General features: G+C 46.6%; 1 protein-coding gene across 4 annotated transcripts in view; it reads left to right on the forward strand.

The window, feature by feature from the left end:
* Positions 1 to 17969, forward strand: part of LOC110514511 (protein Dok-7) — an 88218-nt gene that overhangs the window by 23608 nt on the left and 46641 nt on the right. For all 4 annotated transcript variants that reach the window (XM_090188182.1, XM_090188181.1, XM_090188180.1 and 1 more), the window contains exons 5-8: positions 4814 to 4933; positions 12932 to 13039; positions 13261 to 14264; positions 16575 to 16652. In XM_090188182.1, the coding sequence (XP_090044308.1) occupies positions 4814 to 4933; positions 12932 to 13039; positions 13261 to 14264; positions 16575 to 16652 (1310 nt within the window). The remainder of the gene's footprint in view (positions 1 to 4813; positions 4934 to 12931; positions 13040 to 13260; positions 14265 to 16574; positions 16653 to 17969) is intronic.

Consider the following 17969-nt stretch of genomic DNA (forward strand, 5'->3'; position numbering starts at 1 on the left):
ACTCTTGCGGCCAAAAACACTTCTGGTGAACAAATAGATGGTTATTCCTATTCAGATTAACAAATAGATGGTTATTCCTATTCAGATTAACAAATAGATGGTTATTCCTAATTCAGATTAACAAATAGATGGTTATTCCTAATTTAGATGAACAAATAGATGGTTATTCCTAATTTAGATGAACAAATAGATGGTTATTCCTATTCAGATTAACAAATAGATGGTTATTCCTATTCAGATTAACAAATAGATGGTTATTCCTAATTTAGATGAACAAATAGATGGTTATTCCTAATTTAGATGAACAAATAGATGGTTATTCCTATTCAGATTAACAAATAGATGGTTATTCCTATTCAGATTAACAAATAGATGGTTATTCCTATTCAGATTAACAAATAGATGGTTATTCCTATTCAGATTAACAAATAGATGGTTATTCCTAATTTAGATGAACAAATAGATGGTTATTCCTATTCAGATTAACAAATAGATGGTTATTCCTATTCAGATTAACAAATAGATGGTTATTCCTATTCAGATTAACAAATAGATGGTCATTCCTATTCAGATTAACAAATAGATGGTTATTCCTAATTTAGATGAACAAATAGATGGTTATTCCTAATTTAGATGAACAAATAGATGGTTATTCCTATTCAGATTAACAAATAGATGGTTCTTCCTATTCAGATTAACAAATAGATGGTTATTCCTAATTCAGATTAACAAATAGATGGTTATTCCTAATTCATTTAAAAGAAGTGGAAGAGGTTTTAAATTTAATTTTTAATTCAATACAACTTGATCTTTTAGAGGAAATCAACCAATCAGGAAAGTATCCTGTTCACTTTGTAACCAATCAGGAATGGACCATGTTCACTTTCTAACCAATCAGGAATGGACCATGTTCACTTTCTAACCAATCAGGTGGTATTTGTGTAATCACGGGCAACAAAATGGTTGATTTATACTAAATGAAACATAGCAGGTTTTGTAATGGTTGGTTGTCATAGTTCGCTATTTCTCTTGGCCTTGTGCCTTTTGTCCATTGATCCCAGGTGAACAGGACTTCTATTAGACACACACACACACACACACACACACACACACACACACACACACACACACACACACACACACACACACACACACACACTAACACACACTCTCCTCCCTCCCTCCCTCCCTCCCTCCCTCCCTCCCTCCCTCCCTCCCTCCCTCCCTCCCTTCTTCTTCTTTCCTTCATTACTTCCTTCTTTCCTTCCTTCCTATCTTCTACCTTTCCTTCCTTCCTTCCTTCCTTCCTTCCTTCCTTCCTTCCTTCCTTCCTTCCTTCCTTCCTTCCTTCCTTCCTACCCTCTACCTTTCCTTCCTTCCTTCCTTCCTTCCTTCCTTCCTTCCTTCCTTCCTTCCTTCCTTCCTACCCTCTACCTTTCCTTCCTTCCTTCCTTCCTTCCTACCCTCTACCTTTCCTTCCTCCTTCTTTCTTTTTTCTTTTTTGTCTGTAAACGCTCCAAAAGTATTTTCTCAATTCTCTCAAGGTTTTTTTTTGACGTATAGAACAGGATATTTTCTGTTAACAAAAACATTGAACAAAGATGTTGTTGTGCCGTCATGTTGTCGTCTCTATAGGACACGTCTACTGAATGATCTTCTGGCTGAGGTTATAGGACACGTCTACTGAATGAACTTCTGGCTGAGGTTATAGGACACGTCTACTGAATGATCTTCTGGCTGAGGTTATAGGACACGTCTACTGAATGAACTTCTGGCTGAGGTTATAGGACACGTCTACTGAATGAACTTCTGGCTGAGGTTATAGGACACGTCTACTGAATGAACTTCTGGCTGAGGTTATAGGACACGTCTACTGAATGAACTTCTGGCTGAGGTTATAGGACACGTCTACTGAATGAACTTCTGGCTGAGGTTATAGGACACGTCTACTGAATGATCTTCTGGCTGAGGTTATAGGACACGTCTACTGAATGAACTTCTGGCTGAGGTTATAGGACACGTCTACTGAATTATCTACTGGCTGAGGTTATAGGACACGTCTACTGAATGAACTTCTGGCTGAGGTTATAGGACACGTCTACTGAATGATCTTCTGGCTGAGGTTATAGGACACGTCTACTGAATGAACTTCTGGCTGAGGTTATAGGACACGTCTACTGAATGATCTTCTGGCTGAGGTTATAGGACACGTCTACTGAATGAACTTCTGGCTGAGGTTATAGGACACGTCTACTGAATGAACTTCTGGCTGAGGTTATAGGACACGTCTACTGAATGATCTTCTGGCTGAGGTTATAGGACACGTCTACTGAATGATCTTCTGGCTGAGGTTATAGGACACGTCTACTGAATGATCTTCTGGCTGAGGTTATAGGACACGTCTACTGAATGATCTTCTGGCTGAGGTTATAGGACACGTCTACTGAATGATCTTCTGGCTGAGGTTATAGGACACGTCTACTGAATGATCTTCTGGCTGAGGTTATAGGACACGTCTACTGAATGATCTTCTGGCTGAGGTTATAGGACACGTCTACTGAATGATCTTCTGGCTGAGGTTATAGGACACGTCTACTGAATGATCTTCTGGCTGAGGTTATAGGACACGTCTACTGAATGATCTTCTGGCTGAGGTTATAGGACACGTCTACTGAATGATCTTCTGGCTGAGGTTATAGGACACGTCTACTGAATGATCTTCTGGCTGAGGTTATAGGACACGTCTACTGAATGATCTTCTGGCTGAGGTTATAGGACACGTCTACTGAATGATCTTCTGGCTGAGGTTATAGGACACGTCTACTGAATGATCTTCTGGCTGAGGTTATAGGACACGTCTACTGAATGAACTTCTGGCTGAGGTTATAGGACACGTCTACTGAATGAACTTCTGGCTGAGGTTATAGGACATGTCTACTGAATGATCTTCTGGCTGAGGTTATAGGACACGTCTACTGAATGATCTTCTGGCTGAGGTTATAGGACACGTCTACTGAATGAACTTCTGGCTGAGGTTATAGGACACGTCTACTGAATGATCTTCTGGCTGAGGTTATAGGACACGTCTACTGAATGATCTTCTGGCTGAGGTTATAGGACATGTCTACTGAATGATCTTCTGGCTGAGGTTATAGGACACGTCTACTGAATGATCTTCTGGCTGAGGTTATAGGACACGTCTACTGAATGATCTTCTGGCTGAGGTTATAGGACACGTCTACTGAATGATCTTCTGGCTGAGGTTATAGGACACGTCTACTGAATGATCTTCTGGCTGAGGTTATAGGACACGTCTACTGAATGATCTTCTGGCTGAGGTTATAGGACACGTCTACTGAATGATCTTCTGGCTGAGGTTATAGGACACGTCTACTGAATGATCTTCTGGCTGAGGTTATAGGACACGTCTACTGAATGATCTTCTGGCTGAGGTTATAGGACACGTCTACTGAATGATCTTCTGGCTGAGGTTATAGGACACGTCTACTGAATGATCTTCTGGCTGAGGTTATAGGACACGTCTACTGAATGATCTTCTGGCTGAGGTTATAGGACACGTCTACTGAATGATCTTCTGGCTGAGGTTATAGGACACGTCTACTGAATGATCTTCTGGCTGAGGTTATAGGACACGTCTACTGAATGATCTTCTGGCTGAGGTTATAGGACACGTCTACTGAATGATCTTCTGGCTGAGGTTATAGGACACGTCTACTGAATGAACTTCTGGCTGAGGTTATAGGACACGTCTACTGAATGAACTTCTGGCTGAGGTTATAGGACACGTCTACTGAATGATCTTCTGGCTGAGGTTATAGGACACGTCTACTGAATGATCTACTGGCTGAGGTTATAGGACACGTCTACTGAATGATCTTCTGGCTGAGGTTATAGGACACGTCTACTGAATGATCTTCTGGCTGAGGTTTTAGGACACTTCTACTGAATGATCTTCTGGCTGAGGTTATAGGACACGTCTACAGAATGATCTTCTGGCTGAGGTTATAGGACACGTCTACTGAATGATCTACTGGCTGAGGTTATAGGACACGTCTACAGAATGATCTTCTGGCTGAGGTTATAGGACACGTCTACTGAATTTTTCCTCACGTTGCGTTTTCGTCTGGAACTGTTCTGATACAACGACAGGAACCCGTTGAATCGTTGAAGATTGTTGACGTAACCAAGGGCTTTTTTTGTCTACAGTACAACCGTACAAAACCTCTCTGTGTTTCATCAAGGGCAGATAGCCTTCACTACCAGCCTCTTAATGGTTAAACTAGCTGGCCTCATTTAGTCAGGGGAAATATCTCTCTTCAATCAATGTCATTTCTACCAGCCTCCTTTAAAAAATATCTTGGAACCTTTGTTGTCAATTTGTAATAGTTTCTATGTTCTTCTATCCTCTCTCCCTCATCTTCCCTCTCTCTGTCTTTCTCTCTGTCTGTCTTTCTCTCTCTCTCTCTCTGTCTCTCTCTCTGTCTCTCTCTCTGTCTCTCTGTCCCTCTCTCTCTCTCTCTGTCTCTCTCTCTGTCTCTCTCTCTCTCTCTCTGTCTCTCTCTCTCTCTCTGTATCTCTCTCTCTCTCTCTCTCTCTCTCTCTCTCTGTCTCTCTCTCTGTCTCTCTGTCTCTCTCTCTGTCTCTCTGTCTCTCTCTCTCTCTCTCTCTCTCTCTCTCTCTGTCTCCCGCTCTCTGTCTCTCTTTCTCTCTGTCTCTCTCTCTCTCTCTCTGTCTCTCTCTCTCTGTCTCTCTCTCTGTTTCTCTCTCTCTCTCTGTCTCTCTCTGTGTCTAGGGGCTGGTGTGTTCTTCCTGTCCTGTTCAGAAGGAGAGCAGATCAGTTTCCTGTTTGACTGTATAGTCAGAGGCATCTCTCCTAGTAGAACACCTAGTGGCCTCAGACCTAACCTTCCAGGTATATACACACACACACACACACTATAGAAGGCAGGCGGGTCAACCGTTGTTTATCAGTCCTCAGTACAATCAAAGGCTCTCTCTCTCACATATTTTCCTACCAAAGGAATGTGACTTGTGTTTCTAAGGTTTACTGGGTGTTTTAGTGTGTGTGTGTGTGTGTGTGTGTGTGTGTGTGTGTGTGTGTGTCGAGGCGCCAGCATGGAGGTGGCATCACATGCTCAAAGCCCTTTGGGGCCACTGTGTGGATTAAGGGGCGTGTGTGTGTGTGTTCACAGCCATTTCTGAGAAGGCCTCACATGTTGAGACAGGGTTTAGTGACTGTAGGGGGAAGAATAACTACATATAACACACACACACACACACACGGCACCATGAAGACAAAAAAAACAAACATTAAACCTTAAACCTTTTGTGAACGGATCAGATTGTCCCAAACCCCCCCAACAGGAGAACAGACTGAAGGCAGAGGGATTCCTTTACTTGTGAACTAAAACAGGTTTTCTTTCTCCGTACAAAATAACTTTCCAGGACACCAGCGTAAAATAAACACTAAACATTAAACTAAAGCCGTTGACCAAAAATAAGACTGTGGCCAACAAGAGAAAACAACAAACAGCTACTCCTGTGAGATACATTGTGTGTGTGTGTGTGTGTGTGTGAGAGAGTGTGTGTGTGAGAGAGAGTGTGAGTGAGTATGTGTAAGAGTGTGTGTATGTGTAAGAGTGTGTGTGTGTGTGTGTGTGTGTGTGTGTGTGTGTGTGTGTGTGTGTGTGTGTGTGTGTGTGTGTGTGTGTGTGTGTGTGTGTGTGTGTGTGTGTGTGTGTGTGTGTGTGTGTGTGTGTGTGTGTGTGTGTGTATGTGTGTTCTGTGTATACAGCGTGTGTATACATATCTGCCTCTGTCAGGCCTGAGAAGGGTGCTGCAGCCTGTTTTAACCTGAGACATTCCGTGCTTTAACAGTGCTATAATTAGCCTAGCTTAGTTTAGTGTTAGCCAGCGCTAGCCAGTGTTAGTCGACACCCCATTCAGCATAGTGACTAAAACTGCTGTAGGGGCTTAGCGGTTAGCATTAGCCATTAGCTAGCTGTCATGCTAAGCTAGTGACAGGGGGTAGATACTTGACACCCCCTCCACCCCATCTTGCATTCTCACACACATACATACGGGACATAGTGTACACACACACACACACACACTCTTACACATAACACACAGACACACATTCTTACACATACTCACTCACACTCACTCTTAGAGATAAACACACACACACACTCACTCACAGACAGGCAGACATACACTCATATACACCTCTCTGTAAATGTGCTCACACACACACACACACACACACACACACACACACACACACACACACACACACACAGCTGTCATGTACATCTTGTAAATGTCCCAGCCTTTGGCAGTGTTTTTCACACGGACACACACCTCCCCTCCCTGTGAAGGTGTGTGAATTGGCAGGGTTTTTCACTGAATCAGAGAGACAGAGAGCTGCTAGACGCTGAGTGTAACTGGGAGAGGGGGAGGAAGAGGGGAGGGGAGGGAGAGGGGAAGGGATAGGGGAGAGCAGGTGGAGGTCACAGATAGGAGGACTTAGTTTTAGGAGAGGAGAGAGTGGAAGAGAGGAGTGGATTGGAGGATAGAGGGTAGAGTAGGTGGGAGAGGGGAGGGAGAGTGGGGGGAAGGAGGTGGAGGAGAGGATCGGGTGAAAGAGGAGGGAAGGGAGGAGAAGAGAGAGGGGATACAATGCCAACTTAAAGGGTAGGAAGCGGGAGTTAAATCTGCCCCCTCCCCATCACTTTGGTAGCTAACTCAGCCTGCCTCCCCATCACTTTGGTAGTTAACTCAGCCTGCCTCCCCATCACTTTGGTAGCTAACTCAGCCTCCCTCCCCCTCTCTTTGGTAGTTAACTCAGCCTGCCTCCCCCTCCCTTTGGTAGTTAACTCAGCCTGCCTCCCCCTCCCTTTGGTAGTTAACTCAGCCTGCCTCCCCCTCACTTTGGTAGCTAACTCAGCCTGCCTCCCCATCCCTTTGGTAGTTAACTCAGCCTGCCTCCCCCTCCCTTTGGTAGTTAACTCAGCCTGCCTCCCCCTCCCTTTGGTAGCTAACTCAGCCTGCCTCCCCCTCACTTTGGTAGCTAACTCAGCCTGCCTCCCCATCCCTTTGGTAGTTAACTCAGCCTGCCTCCCCCTCCCTTTGGTAGTTAACTCAGCCTGCCTCCCCATCACTTTGGTAGTTAACTCAGCCTGCCTCCCCCTCCCTTCGGTAGTTAACTCAGCCTGCCTCCCCATCACTTCGGTAGTTAACTCAGCCTGCCTCCCCATCACTTTGGTAGCCAACTCAGCCTGCCTCCCCATTACTTTGGTAGTTAACTCAGCCTGCCTCCCCATCACTTTGGTAGTTAACTCAGCCTGCCTCCCCATCACTTCGGTAGTTAACTCAGCCTGCCTCCCCATCACTTTGGTAGCTAACTCAGCCTGCCTCCCCCTCACTTTGGTAGCTAACTCAGCCTGCCTCCCCATCACTTTGGTAGCTAACTCAGCCTGCCTCCCCATCACTTTGGTAGTTAACTCAGCCTGCCTCCCCATCACTTTGGTAGTTAACTCAGCCTGCCTCCCCCTCACTTTGGTAGCTAACTCAGCCTGCCTCCCCATCACTTTGGTAGTTAACTCAGCCTGCCTCCCCCTCCCTTTGATAGTTAACTCAGCCTGCCTCCCCATCACTTTGGTAGTTAACTCAGCCTGCCTCCCCCTCACTTTGGTTGTTAACTCAGCCTGCCTCCCCATCACTTTGGTAGTTAACTCAGCCTGCCTCCCCTCCCTTTGGTAGTTAACTCAGCCTGCCTCCCCATCACTTTGGTAGTTAACTCAGCCTGCCTCCCCATCACTTTGGTAGTTAACTCAGCCTGCCTCCCCATCACTTTGGTAGTTAACTCAGCCTGCCTCCCCATCACTTTGGTAGTTAACTCAGCCTGCCTCCCCCTCCCTTTGGTAGCTAACTCAGCCTGCCTCCCCCTCTCTTTGGTAGTTAACTCAGCCTGCCTCCCCATCACTTTGGTAGTTAACTCAGCCTGCCTCCCCATCACTTTGGTAGCTAACTCAGCCTGCCTCCCCATCACTTTGGTAGTTAACTCAGCCTGCCTCCCCATCACTTTGGTAGTTAACTCAGCCTGCCTCCCCCTCCCTTTGGTAGTTAACTCAGCCTGCCTCCCCCTCCCTTTGGTAGCTAACTCAGCCTGCCTCCCCCTCTCTTTGGTAGTTAACTCAGCCTGCCTCCCCATCACTTTGGTAGTTAACTCAGCCTGCCTCCCCCTCCCTTTGGTAGTTAACTCAGCCTGCCTCCCCCTCTCTTTGGTAGTTAACTCAGCCTGCCTCCCCATCACTTTGGTAGTTAACTCAGCCTGCCTCCCCTTCACTTTGGTAGTTAACTCAGCCTGCCTCCCCATCACTTTGGTAGCTAACTCAGCCTGCCTCCCCCTCACTTTGGTTGCTAACTCAGCCTGCCTCCCCCTCACTTTGGTAGCTAACTCAGCCTGCCTCCCCATCACTTTGGTAGCTAACTCAGCCTGCCTCCCCCTCTCTTTGGTAGCTAACTCAGCCTGCCTCCCCATCCCTTTGGTAGTTAACTCAGCCTGCCTCCCCATCACTTTGGTAGCTAACTCAGCCTGCCTCCCCCTCACTTTGGTAGTTAACTCAGCCTGCCTCCCCATTACTTTGGTAGTTAACTCAGCCTGCCTCCCCATCACTTTGGTAGCTAACTCAGCCTGCCTCCCCCTCACTTTGGTAGTTAACTCAGCCTGCCTCCCCATCACTTTGGTAGCTAACTCAGCCTGCCTCCCCCTCACTTTGGTAGCTAACTCAGCCTGCCTCCCCCTCTCTTTGGTAGCTAACTCAGCCTGCCTCCCCCTCCCTTTGGTAGTTAACTCAGCCTGCCTCCCCATCACTTTGGTAGCTAACTCAGCCTGCCTCCCCCTCACTTTGGTAGTTAACTCAGCCTGCCTCCCCATCACTTTGGTAGTTAACTCAGCCTGCCTCCCCCTCACTTTGGTAGCTAACTCAGCCTGCCTCCCCCTCTCTTTGGTAGCTAACTCAGCCTGCCTCCCCATCACTTTGGTAGCTAACTCAGCCTGCCTCCCCCTCACTTTGGTTGCTAACTCAGCCTGCCTCCCCCTCTCTTTGGTAGCTAACTCAGCCTGCCTCCCCATCACTTTGGTAGCTAACTCAGCCTGCCTCCCCCTCACTTTGGTTGCTAACTCAGCCTGCCTCCCCCTCACTTTGGTAGCTAACTCAGCCTGCCTCCCCCTCTCTTTGGTAGCTAACTCAGCCTGCCTCCCCATCACTTTGGTAGTTAACTCAGCCTGCCTCCCCATCACTTTGGTAGCTAACTCAGCCTGCCTTCCCCTCACTTTGGTAGCTAACTCAGCCTGCCTCCCCATCACTTTGGTAGTTAACTCAGCCTGCCTCCCCATCCCTTTGGTAGTTAACTCAGCCTGCCTCCCCATCACTTTGGTTGCTAACTCAGCCTGCCTCCCCCTCACTTTGGTAGCTAACTCAGCCTGCCTCCCCCTCACTTTGGTAGCTAACTCAGCCTGCCTCCCCATCACTTTGGTAGTTAACTCAGCCTGTGTTCGTTATAGAGCCCGTGGTTTCAGTACCTGTTGTCATTATAGAGCCTGTGGTTTCAGTACCTGTGTTCGTTATAGAGACCATTGTTTCAGTACCTGTGTTCGTTATAGAGACCATTGTTTCAGTACCTGTGTTCATTATAGAGCCCGTGGTTTCAGTACCTGTGTTCATTATAGAGACCATTGTTTCAGTACCTGTGTTCATTATAGAGACTATGGTTTCAGTACCTGTGTTCGTTATAGAGACCGTGGTTTCAGTACCTGTGTTCATTATAGAGCCCATGGTTTCAGTACCTGTGTTCGTTATAGAGCCTATGGTTTCAGTACCTGTGTTCGTTATAGAGCCCATGGTTTCAGTACCTGTGTTCATTATAGAGCCCATGGTTTCAGTACCTGTGTTCGTTATAGAGACCATGGTTTCAGTACCTGTGTTCATTATAGAGCCCATGGTTTCAGTACCTGTGTTCATTATAGAGCCCGTGGTTTCAGTACCTGTGTTCATTATAGAGCCCGTGGTTTCAGTACCTGTGTTCGTTATAGAGCCCATGGTTTCAGTACCTGTGTTCATTATAGAGCCCATGGTTTCAGTACCTGTGTTCGTTATAGAGACCATGGTTTCAGTACCTGTGTTCATTATAGAGCCCATGGTTTCAGTACCTGTGTTCGTTATAGAGCCCATGGTTTCAGTACCTGTGTTCGTTATAGAGCCCATGGTTTCAGTACCTGTGTTCATTATAGAGCCCGTGGTTTCAGTACCTGTGTTCATTATAGAGCCCGTGGTTTCAGTACCTGTGTTCATTATTGAGCCCGTGGTTTCAGTACCTGTGTTCATTATAGAGCCCGTGGTTTCAGTACCTGTGTTCATTATAGAGCCCATGGTTTCAGTACCTGTGTTCGTTATAGAGACCATTGTTTCAGTACCTGTGTTCATTATAGAGCCCGTGGTTTCAGTACCTGTGTTCGTTATAGAGCCCATGGTTTCAGTACCTGTGTTCATTATAGAGCCCGTGGTTTCAGTACCTGTGTTCATTATAGAGCCCGTGGTTTCAGTACCTGTGTTCATTATAGAGCCCATGGTTTCAGTACCTGTGTTCATTATAGAGACCATGGTTTCAGTACCTGTGTTCATTATAGAGCCCGTGGTTTCAGTACCTGTGTTCGTTATAGAGCCCGTGGTTTCAGTACCTGTGTTCATTATAGAGCCCGTGGTTTCAGTACCTGTGTTCGTTATAGAGCCCGTGGTTTCAGTACCTGTGTTCGTTATAGAGCCCGTGGTTTCAGTACCTGTGTTCATTATAGAGCCCGTGGTTTCAGTACCTGTGTTCGTTATAGAGCCCGTGGTTTCAGTACCTGTGTTCATTATAGAGCCCATGGTTTCAGTACCTGTGTTCGTTATAGAGACCATTGTTTCAGTACCTGTGTTCATTATAGAGCCCGTGGTTTCAGTACCTGTGTTCGTTATAGAGCCCATGGTTTCAGTACCTGTGTTCATTATAGAGCCCGTGGTTTCAGTACCTGTGTTCATTATAGAGCCCGTGGTTTCAGTACCTGTGTTCATTATAGAGCCCATGGTTTCAGTACCTGTGTTCATTATAGAGACCATGGTTTCAGTACCTGTGTTCATTATAGAGCCCGTGGTTTCAGTACCTGTGTTCGTTATAGAGCCCGTGGTTTCAGTACCTGTGTTCATTATAGAGCCCGTGGTTTCAGTACCTGTGTTCGTTATAGAGCCCGTGGTTTCAGTACCTGTGTTCGTTATAGAGCCCGTGGTTTCAGTACCTGTGTTCATTATAGAGCCCGTGGTTTCAGTACCTGTGTTCGTTATAGAGCCCGTGGTTTCAGTACCTGTGTTCGTTATAGAGCCCGTGGTTTCAGTACCTGTGTTCGTTATAGAGCCCGTGGTTTCAGTACCTGTGTTCATTATAGAGCCCGTGGTTTCAGTACCTGTGTTCATTATAGAGCCCGTGGTTTCAGTACCTGTGTTCGTTATAGAGCCCGTGGTTTCAGTACCTGTTTTCATTATAGAGCCCGTGGTTTCAGTACCTGTGTTCATTATAGAGCCCGTGGTTTCAGTACCTGTGTTCGTTATAGAGCCCGTGGTTTCAGTACCTGTGTTCATTATAGAGACCGTGGTTTCAGTACCTGTGTTCGTTATAGAGACCGTGGTTTCAGTACCTGTGTTCATTATAGAGCCCATGGTTTCAGTACCTGTGTTCGTTATAGAGCCCATGGTTTCAGTACCTGTGTTCATTATAGAGCCGGTGGTTTCAGTACCTGTGTTCGTTATAGAGCCGGTGGTTTCAGTACCTGTGTTCATTATAGAGCCCATGGTTTCAGTACCTGTGTTCATTATAGAGCCCATGGTTTCAGTACCTGTGTTCATTATAGAGCCGGTGGTTTCAGTACCTGTGTTCGTTATAGAGCCCATGGTTTCAGTACCTGTGTTCATTATAGAGCCGGTGGTTTCAGTACCTGTGTTCGTTATAGAGCCCGTGGTTTCAGTACCTGTGTTCATTATAGAGCCCGTGGTTTCAGTACCTGTGTTCGTTATAGAGCCCGTGGTTTCAGTACCTGTGTTCGTTATAGAGCCCGTGGTTTCAGTACCTGTGTTCGTTATAGAGCCCGTGGTTTCAGTACCTGTGTTCGTTATAGAGCCCGTGGTTTCAGTACCTGTGTTCATTATAGAGCCCATGGTTTCAGTACCTGTGTTCATTATAGAGCCCGTGGTTTCAGTACCTGTGTTCATTATAGAGCCCATGGTTTCAGTACCTGTGTTCATTATAGAGCCCGTGGTTTCAGTACCTGTGTTCGTTATAGAGCCTGTGGTTTCAGTACCTGTGTTCATTATAGAGACCGTGGTTTCAGTACCTGTGTTCGTTATAGAGCCCGTGGTTTCAGTACCTGTGTTCGTTATAGAGCCCGTGGTTTCAGTACCTGTGTTCATTATAGAGACCGTGGTTTCAGTACCTGTGTTCGTTATAGAGCCCGTGGTTTCAGTACCTGTGTTCGTTATAGAGCCCGTGGTTTCAGTACCTGTGTTCATTATAGAGACCGTGGTTTCAGTACCTGTGTTCATTATAGAGCCCGTGGTTTCAGTACCTGTGTTCGTTATAGAGCCCATGGTTTCAGTACCTGTGTTCGTTATAGAGCCCGTGGTTTCAGTACCTGTGTTCGTTATAGAGACCATGGCTTCAGTACCTGTGTTCGTTATAGAGCCAGTAGATAAAGCTGTGGATATATTACTCTGTTCCGTGTGTGTGTGTGTGTGTGTGTGTGTGTGTGTGTGTGTGTGTGTGTGTGTGTGTGTGTGTGTGTGTGCGTGCGTGCGTGCGTGCGTGCGTGCGTGTATAGATCCCAGTGCTAGCCGGTCCTCCTCAGAGGAGAGGATCAACCATGAAACATCGGATCTAGAGAGAAGACTCAGCATGCTGTCCCACAGCAGTAGACAGAGCAGTACAGGTAATCAATCAATACCGCAATCCACCAATCAATAATCCCAGTTTTCACTTCATCTCCTGACTGTATTTGAACCATCAATAAACGGCGTAGTTCACCGTTTTATCAATCAATCAATCAATCAATCAATCAATCAATCAATCAATTCACTTAAATCATTTGACCTTTACTCAATTGACCTTTGATCAATCAATCAGTCAGCTAATCCATAATGTCTTCCCCAGCCTCCACCTCCAGTTACAGCACCTCCATTGCCGGGGACGACCGCAGCAGTATCTCTTCCTCTTCCTCCAGCCAATCAGACGCCAGCTACGGAAGCCACTTCCCTTTATGGCCAGAGCCAAAACGCCCCACTTCCTCAACCGAGACCCTGTCGGCCCCTCCCACTGCGAGGTCCTCGACCAATCTGGACGAGGATCTCTATAACGCTGTCATGAACCGCACTCCTTTCAAACCGCCTTCCCACCTTCGCAGTCTCCACGACAGCGGACGCCAAAGCTCGTTGGACAGCGGGATAGGCGTCGCCACGGCCAGCAGCCAATCGTCTTACTCTGGGAGCTTCTCTTCCTGTACGGGCAGCCTGGACACAGCCAGTCAAGGAGGAGGGGAGGAGTTTGGGTCTGTCCTTAGTCTACCTCCCCCTCTTCTCTCTCTGCCTCCTCTTTCTCTACCTCCCCCTCCTCCCTCTCTACCTCCTCTTCCTCCACCCATTCTACCTCCTCCACCTCCTCCTCTGTCCTTAAGGACCCCTGAGCCCGGCCCTCTCCCCCCCCCTACTCCCTGCTCCTGCCTCCCGTCTTGCTCCTCATCCTCCAGGACTAGTGGTTGTAGCTCTGGCGCCCCCCGGTGGCAGCGTGAGGAGTACCAGGCACCCAGCCTTCTCAGACTACAGTACGACAGCCCCAGGAACCTCCTGCACACCCTGGCCTTCAAGGATCCTCCACCCCAGGTAGGAGCATCCAAACTGGGCAGGGACAGGCGGCTCGATGGGGATGGAGATCAAGGACAGATCCAGGGGCATGAGTGTCCTTCCCTTCCTTCCACCCCCACTGAGGCCTCTCTCCAGTGGGTAGAGACCCCGAGGCAGGCCCCCGTAGAAAGGCTCCTGTCCTGGAGCAGTGAGAGAGCGCCCCCTGTGGACAGTGGTGATCGTTGCAGCATCATGTCCGCTCGGCTCACACCCAGACCTCTGCTGTTACCAGGCTGTCCAGTGTGTGGAGGGACCCAGGTAATACAACTCTGGACACCTAATAGTTATTAGTACTAATGGATTCCTAGGCTTCATTTGGACTCCATGTCTGACTGTTAATTTATTCTGTGTTTTTTATTAATTTTTAACCTTTTATTTTAACAAGGCAAGTCGGTTAAGAACAAATTCTTATTTACAATGACGGCCTACCGGGGAACATTGGGTTTAGTTGCCTTGTTCAGGGACAGAACGACAGATTTTTTTTTACCTTGTCAGCTCGGGGATTTGATCGAGCAACCTTTCGGTTACTAGTCCAACACTCTAACCACTAGGCTACCTGCCTCCTCTAACCACTAGGCTACCTGCCTCCTCTAACCACTAGGCTACCTGCCTCCTCTAACCACTAGGCTACCTGCCTCCTCTAACCACTAGACTACCTGCCTCCTCTAACCACTAGGCTACCTGCCTCCTCTAACCACTAGGCCACCTGCCTCCTCTAACCACTAGGCTACCTGCCTCCTCTAACCACTAGACTACCTGCCTCCTCTAACCACTAGGCCACCTGCCTCCTCTAACCACTAGACTACCTGCCTCCTCTAACCACTAGGCTACCTGCCTCCTCTAACCACTAGGCTACCTGCCTCCTCTAACCACTAGGCTACCTGCCTCCTCTAACCACTAGGCCACCTGCCTCCTCTAACCACCAGGCTACCTGCCTCCTCTAACCACCAGGCTACCTGCCGCCCCTCTGTGTGTGTCCGTCCATGTGTGTTTGTGTGTGTGTGTCCATCTTATTGGTTATCACAATCACTGTTTCCCATACAGCCAGTCCATGCAAACGCCTGCTGTCCCTGTCATCACAATCCCACAACTAGCAGTCTGCTTTCGAGTCGCTGTACACGCCCACAGTACCAGCCCAAAGCACTCAAACAAGACTAATACATTGTTGGCAGTCCACACACATACAAACCTGTTACTCCCAAGTAACATGATCACGACGAGGCCTGATAAACTGGAGTTAAACAGGCTGTTGCTCAGCAGTGTTTAAGGCTTGTTTAACTAGCGTAGCACAGTGATATGTTGTTTAACTAGCGTAGCACAGTGATATGATGTTTAACTAGCGTAGCACAGTGATATGTTGTTTAACTAGCGTAGCACAGTGATATGTTGTTTAACTAGCGTAGCACAGTGATATGTTGTTTAACTAGCGCAGCACAGTGATATGTTGTTTAACTAGCGTAGCACAGTGATATGTTGTTTAACTAGCGTAGCACAGTGTTATGTTGTTTAACTAGCGTAGCACAGTGATATGTTGTTTAACTAGCGTAGCACAGTGTTATGTTGTTTAACTAGCGTAGCACAGTGATATGTTGTTTAACTAGCGTAGCACAGTGTTATGTTTAACTATTTCTGTCAGGGATACGTCACAGAACCACCGTCTGCATACAAACAACCCCTTAAAGGGGCATTCTGGGATTGAACATTTAAACATTTAAATGAATGATATATATATATATATATACTGACCACTTTATTGCCAATGTGGGATATTTTGAATCCCAGATTCCCCCTTTAAAAATCACTCAGACAGAATGAAGAGATTCAATGTTCCTGTCAATTAAATGGAACAAGTTGTTACCAGACAGGAGTAGGGTCAAGGCCAGGGTCGGCCATTATCAACCTGAACTTTCTGCAGATACAGCCATCTGGATTAATTTAGGTCCGAGGCCTGAGCAAAGTTTATTTTGTTCTGTTTAGTAGGAAGAGAGAGAGTTGAGAGATAATGGAGAGAGGGAGGAGAGAGAGAGAGAGGAAGGAGAAAGAGTAGAAGAAGGATGGAGAGGGAGAAAAGGAGACAGGGAGAGAGTGAAAAGGAGAGGGAGAGAGACAGTCTTAGCTAACACCTGGAGGATAACGGCCAGAATGAAAACAATAAAACATGTTGTTCTGATCAAAACCCTCCCGAAAGAGATGCAGCATCCCTCCTGTGTCTGAAGACGTAATGTCCTCAACCCTCTGAACCGCTGACTATGTCTGTCCTCACCAAAACTCCCTCTTCACCTCCCTGTTCTGTTTGTCTGGCTGTGAATATGTGTCTATTTCATCACATGACCAGACCGGGTTCAAATTCTATTTGAAATCTTTCAAATACTTTGATTGTTTGCCTGGAGTGCCTAATGTGTGGTGTCTGCCGTTTTGGGACTATCCCATTGGTCCATTATGCCAGGCGCAACTTAAGCAAACACGGATCAAGTATTTCAAATGATTTCGAATAGTATTTGAACCCATGTCTGTTGACCACCATGACCACCAACCCCGCCTCTCTCATCTGTTTCTCCACCCATCCAGAGTCATCATCCCTGTGTAGATCACAACTACATTACCCATGAGCAATGGTTCTCAGCTAGAAAGAGACATGTTACGCAGGTAAGATGATCCGTTGTGTGGTAGTGCTTATTGACAAAGATACTTTTAGTTTTTTTTGCCAACTTTTAACTAATACCTAGCATTTATTTTACCTTTATTTAACCAGGCAAGTCAGTTAAGAACAAAGTCTTATTGTCAATGACGGTCTAGGAACAGTGGGGTTAACTGCCTGTTCAGGGGCAGAACGACAGATTTGTACCTTGTCAGCTCGGGGATTTGAACTTGCAACCTTTCGGTTACTAGTCCAACGCTCTAACCACTAGGCTACCCTGCCGCCCCGTGCTGACTACACCGGCCACACCCGTGTGCCGTGTTGAGTTTGTCCATCCACAGCAGACTCGATCAGGAAATGCAGGGTAGATGTATCAAAACCAACTATATTAATTTGGGGACAGATCGAAACACCATATAAACATTCCATGGACATTTAGCTAGCTAGCTCGCTGTTGCTAGCTAATTTGTCCTGGGATATAAATATTCCATGGACATTTAGCTAGCTAGCTTACTAGCTCGCTGTTGCTAGCTAACTTGTCCTGGGATATAAACATTCCATGGACATTTATCTAGCTAGCTTACTAGCTCGCTGTTGCTAGCTAACTTGTCCTGGGATATAAACATTGTGTTGTTATTTTACCTGAAATGTCATTTTTATTATATAGATCTTTGTAGAATTTGGACCCATTTTTGAGTCACAGAAAATGGTGTGTTCTCTACTCAGGGGAACAGGGGAAACCTACACCGAACACAAATATAAACGCAACATGCAACATATCTACTGAGTTACAGTTCATATGAGGAAATCAGCCCATTTAAATAAATAAATTAGAGCCTAATCTATAGATTTCACATGACTGGGCAGGGGGAAGGGGCACCACTGGGAAGTCAGGCCCCAGAAAAGGGCTTTATTACATACAGATATACCCCCCCCCCCCCCTCCAGACGGTTGTGGAGATCCTGTGCTAGTCTGACGTCTGAGGCCGGTTGGACGTAATGTCAAATTGGAGACGGCTTGTGGTAGAGAAATTAACAATTAATTCTTTGGCAACAGCTCTGGTAGACATTTCTGCAGTCAGCATGTCAATTACTCCCTCAAAACTTGAGATATATGTGGCATTGTATTGTGTGACAAAACTGCACATTTTAGAGTGGCCCTTTTCTTGTCCCCCCCAGCACAAGGTTCACCTGTGTAATGGATCATGCTGTTTAATCATGTTCTTGACATGCCACACCTGTCAGGTGGATGGATTATCTTGGCAAAGGAGAAATGCTCACTTAACAGGGATGAAAACATATTTTTGCACAGAATTTGAGAGAAAA

Source organism: Oncorhynchus mykiss, chromosome 10, assembly GCF_057628025.1.
Source record: "Oncorhynchus mykiss isolate SJ-2025 chromosome 10, ASM5762802v1, whole genome shotgun sequence".
NCBI lineage: Eukaryota > Metazoa > Chordata > Actinopteri > Salmoniformes > Salmonidae > Oncorhynchus > Oncorhynchus mykiss.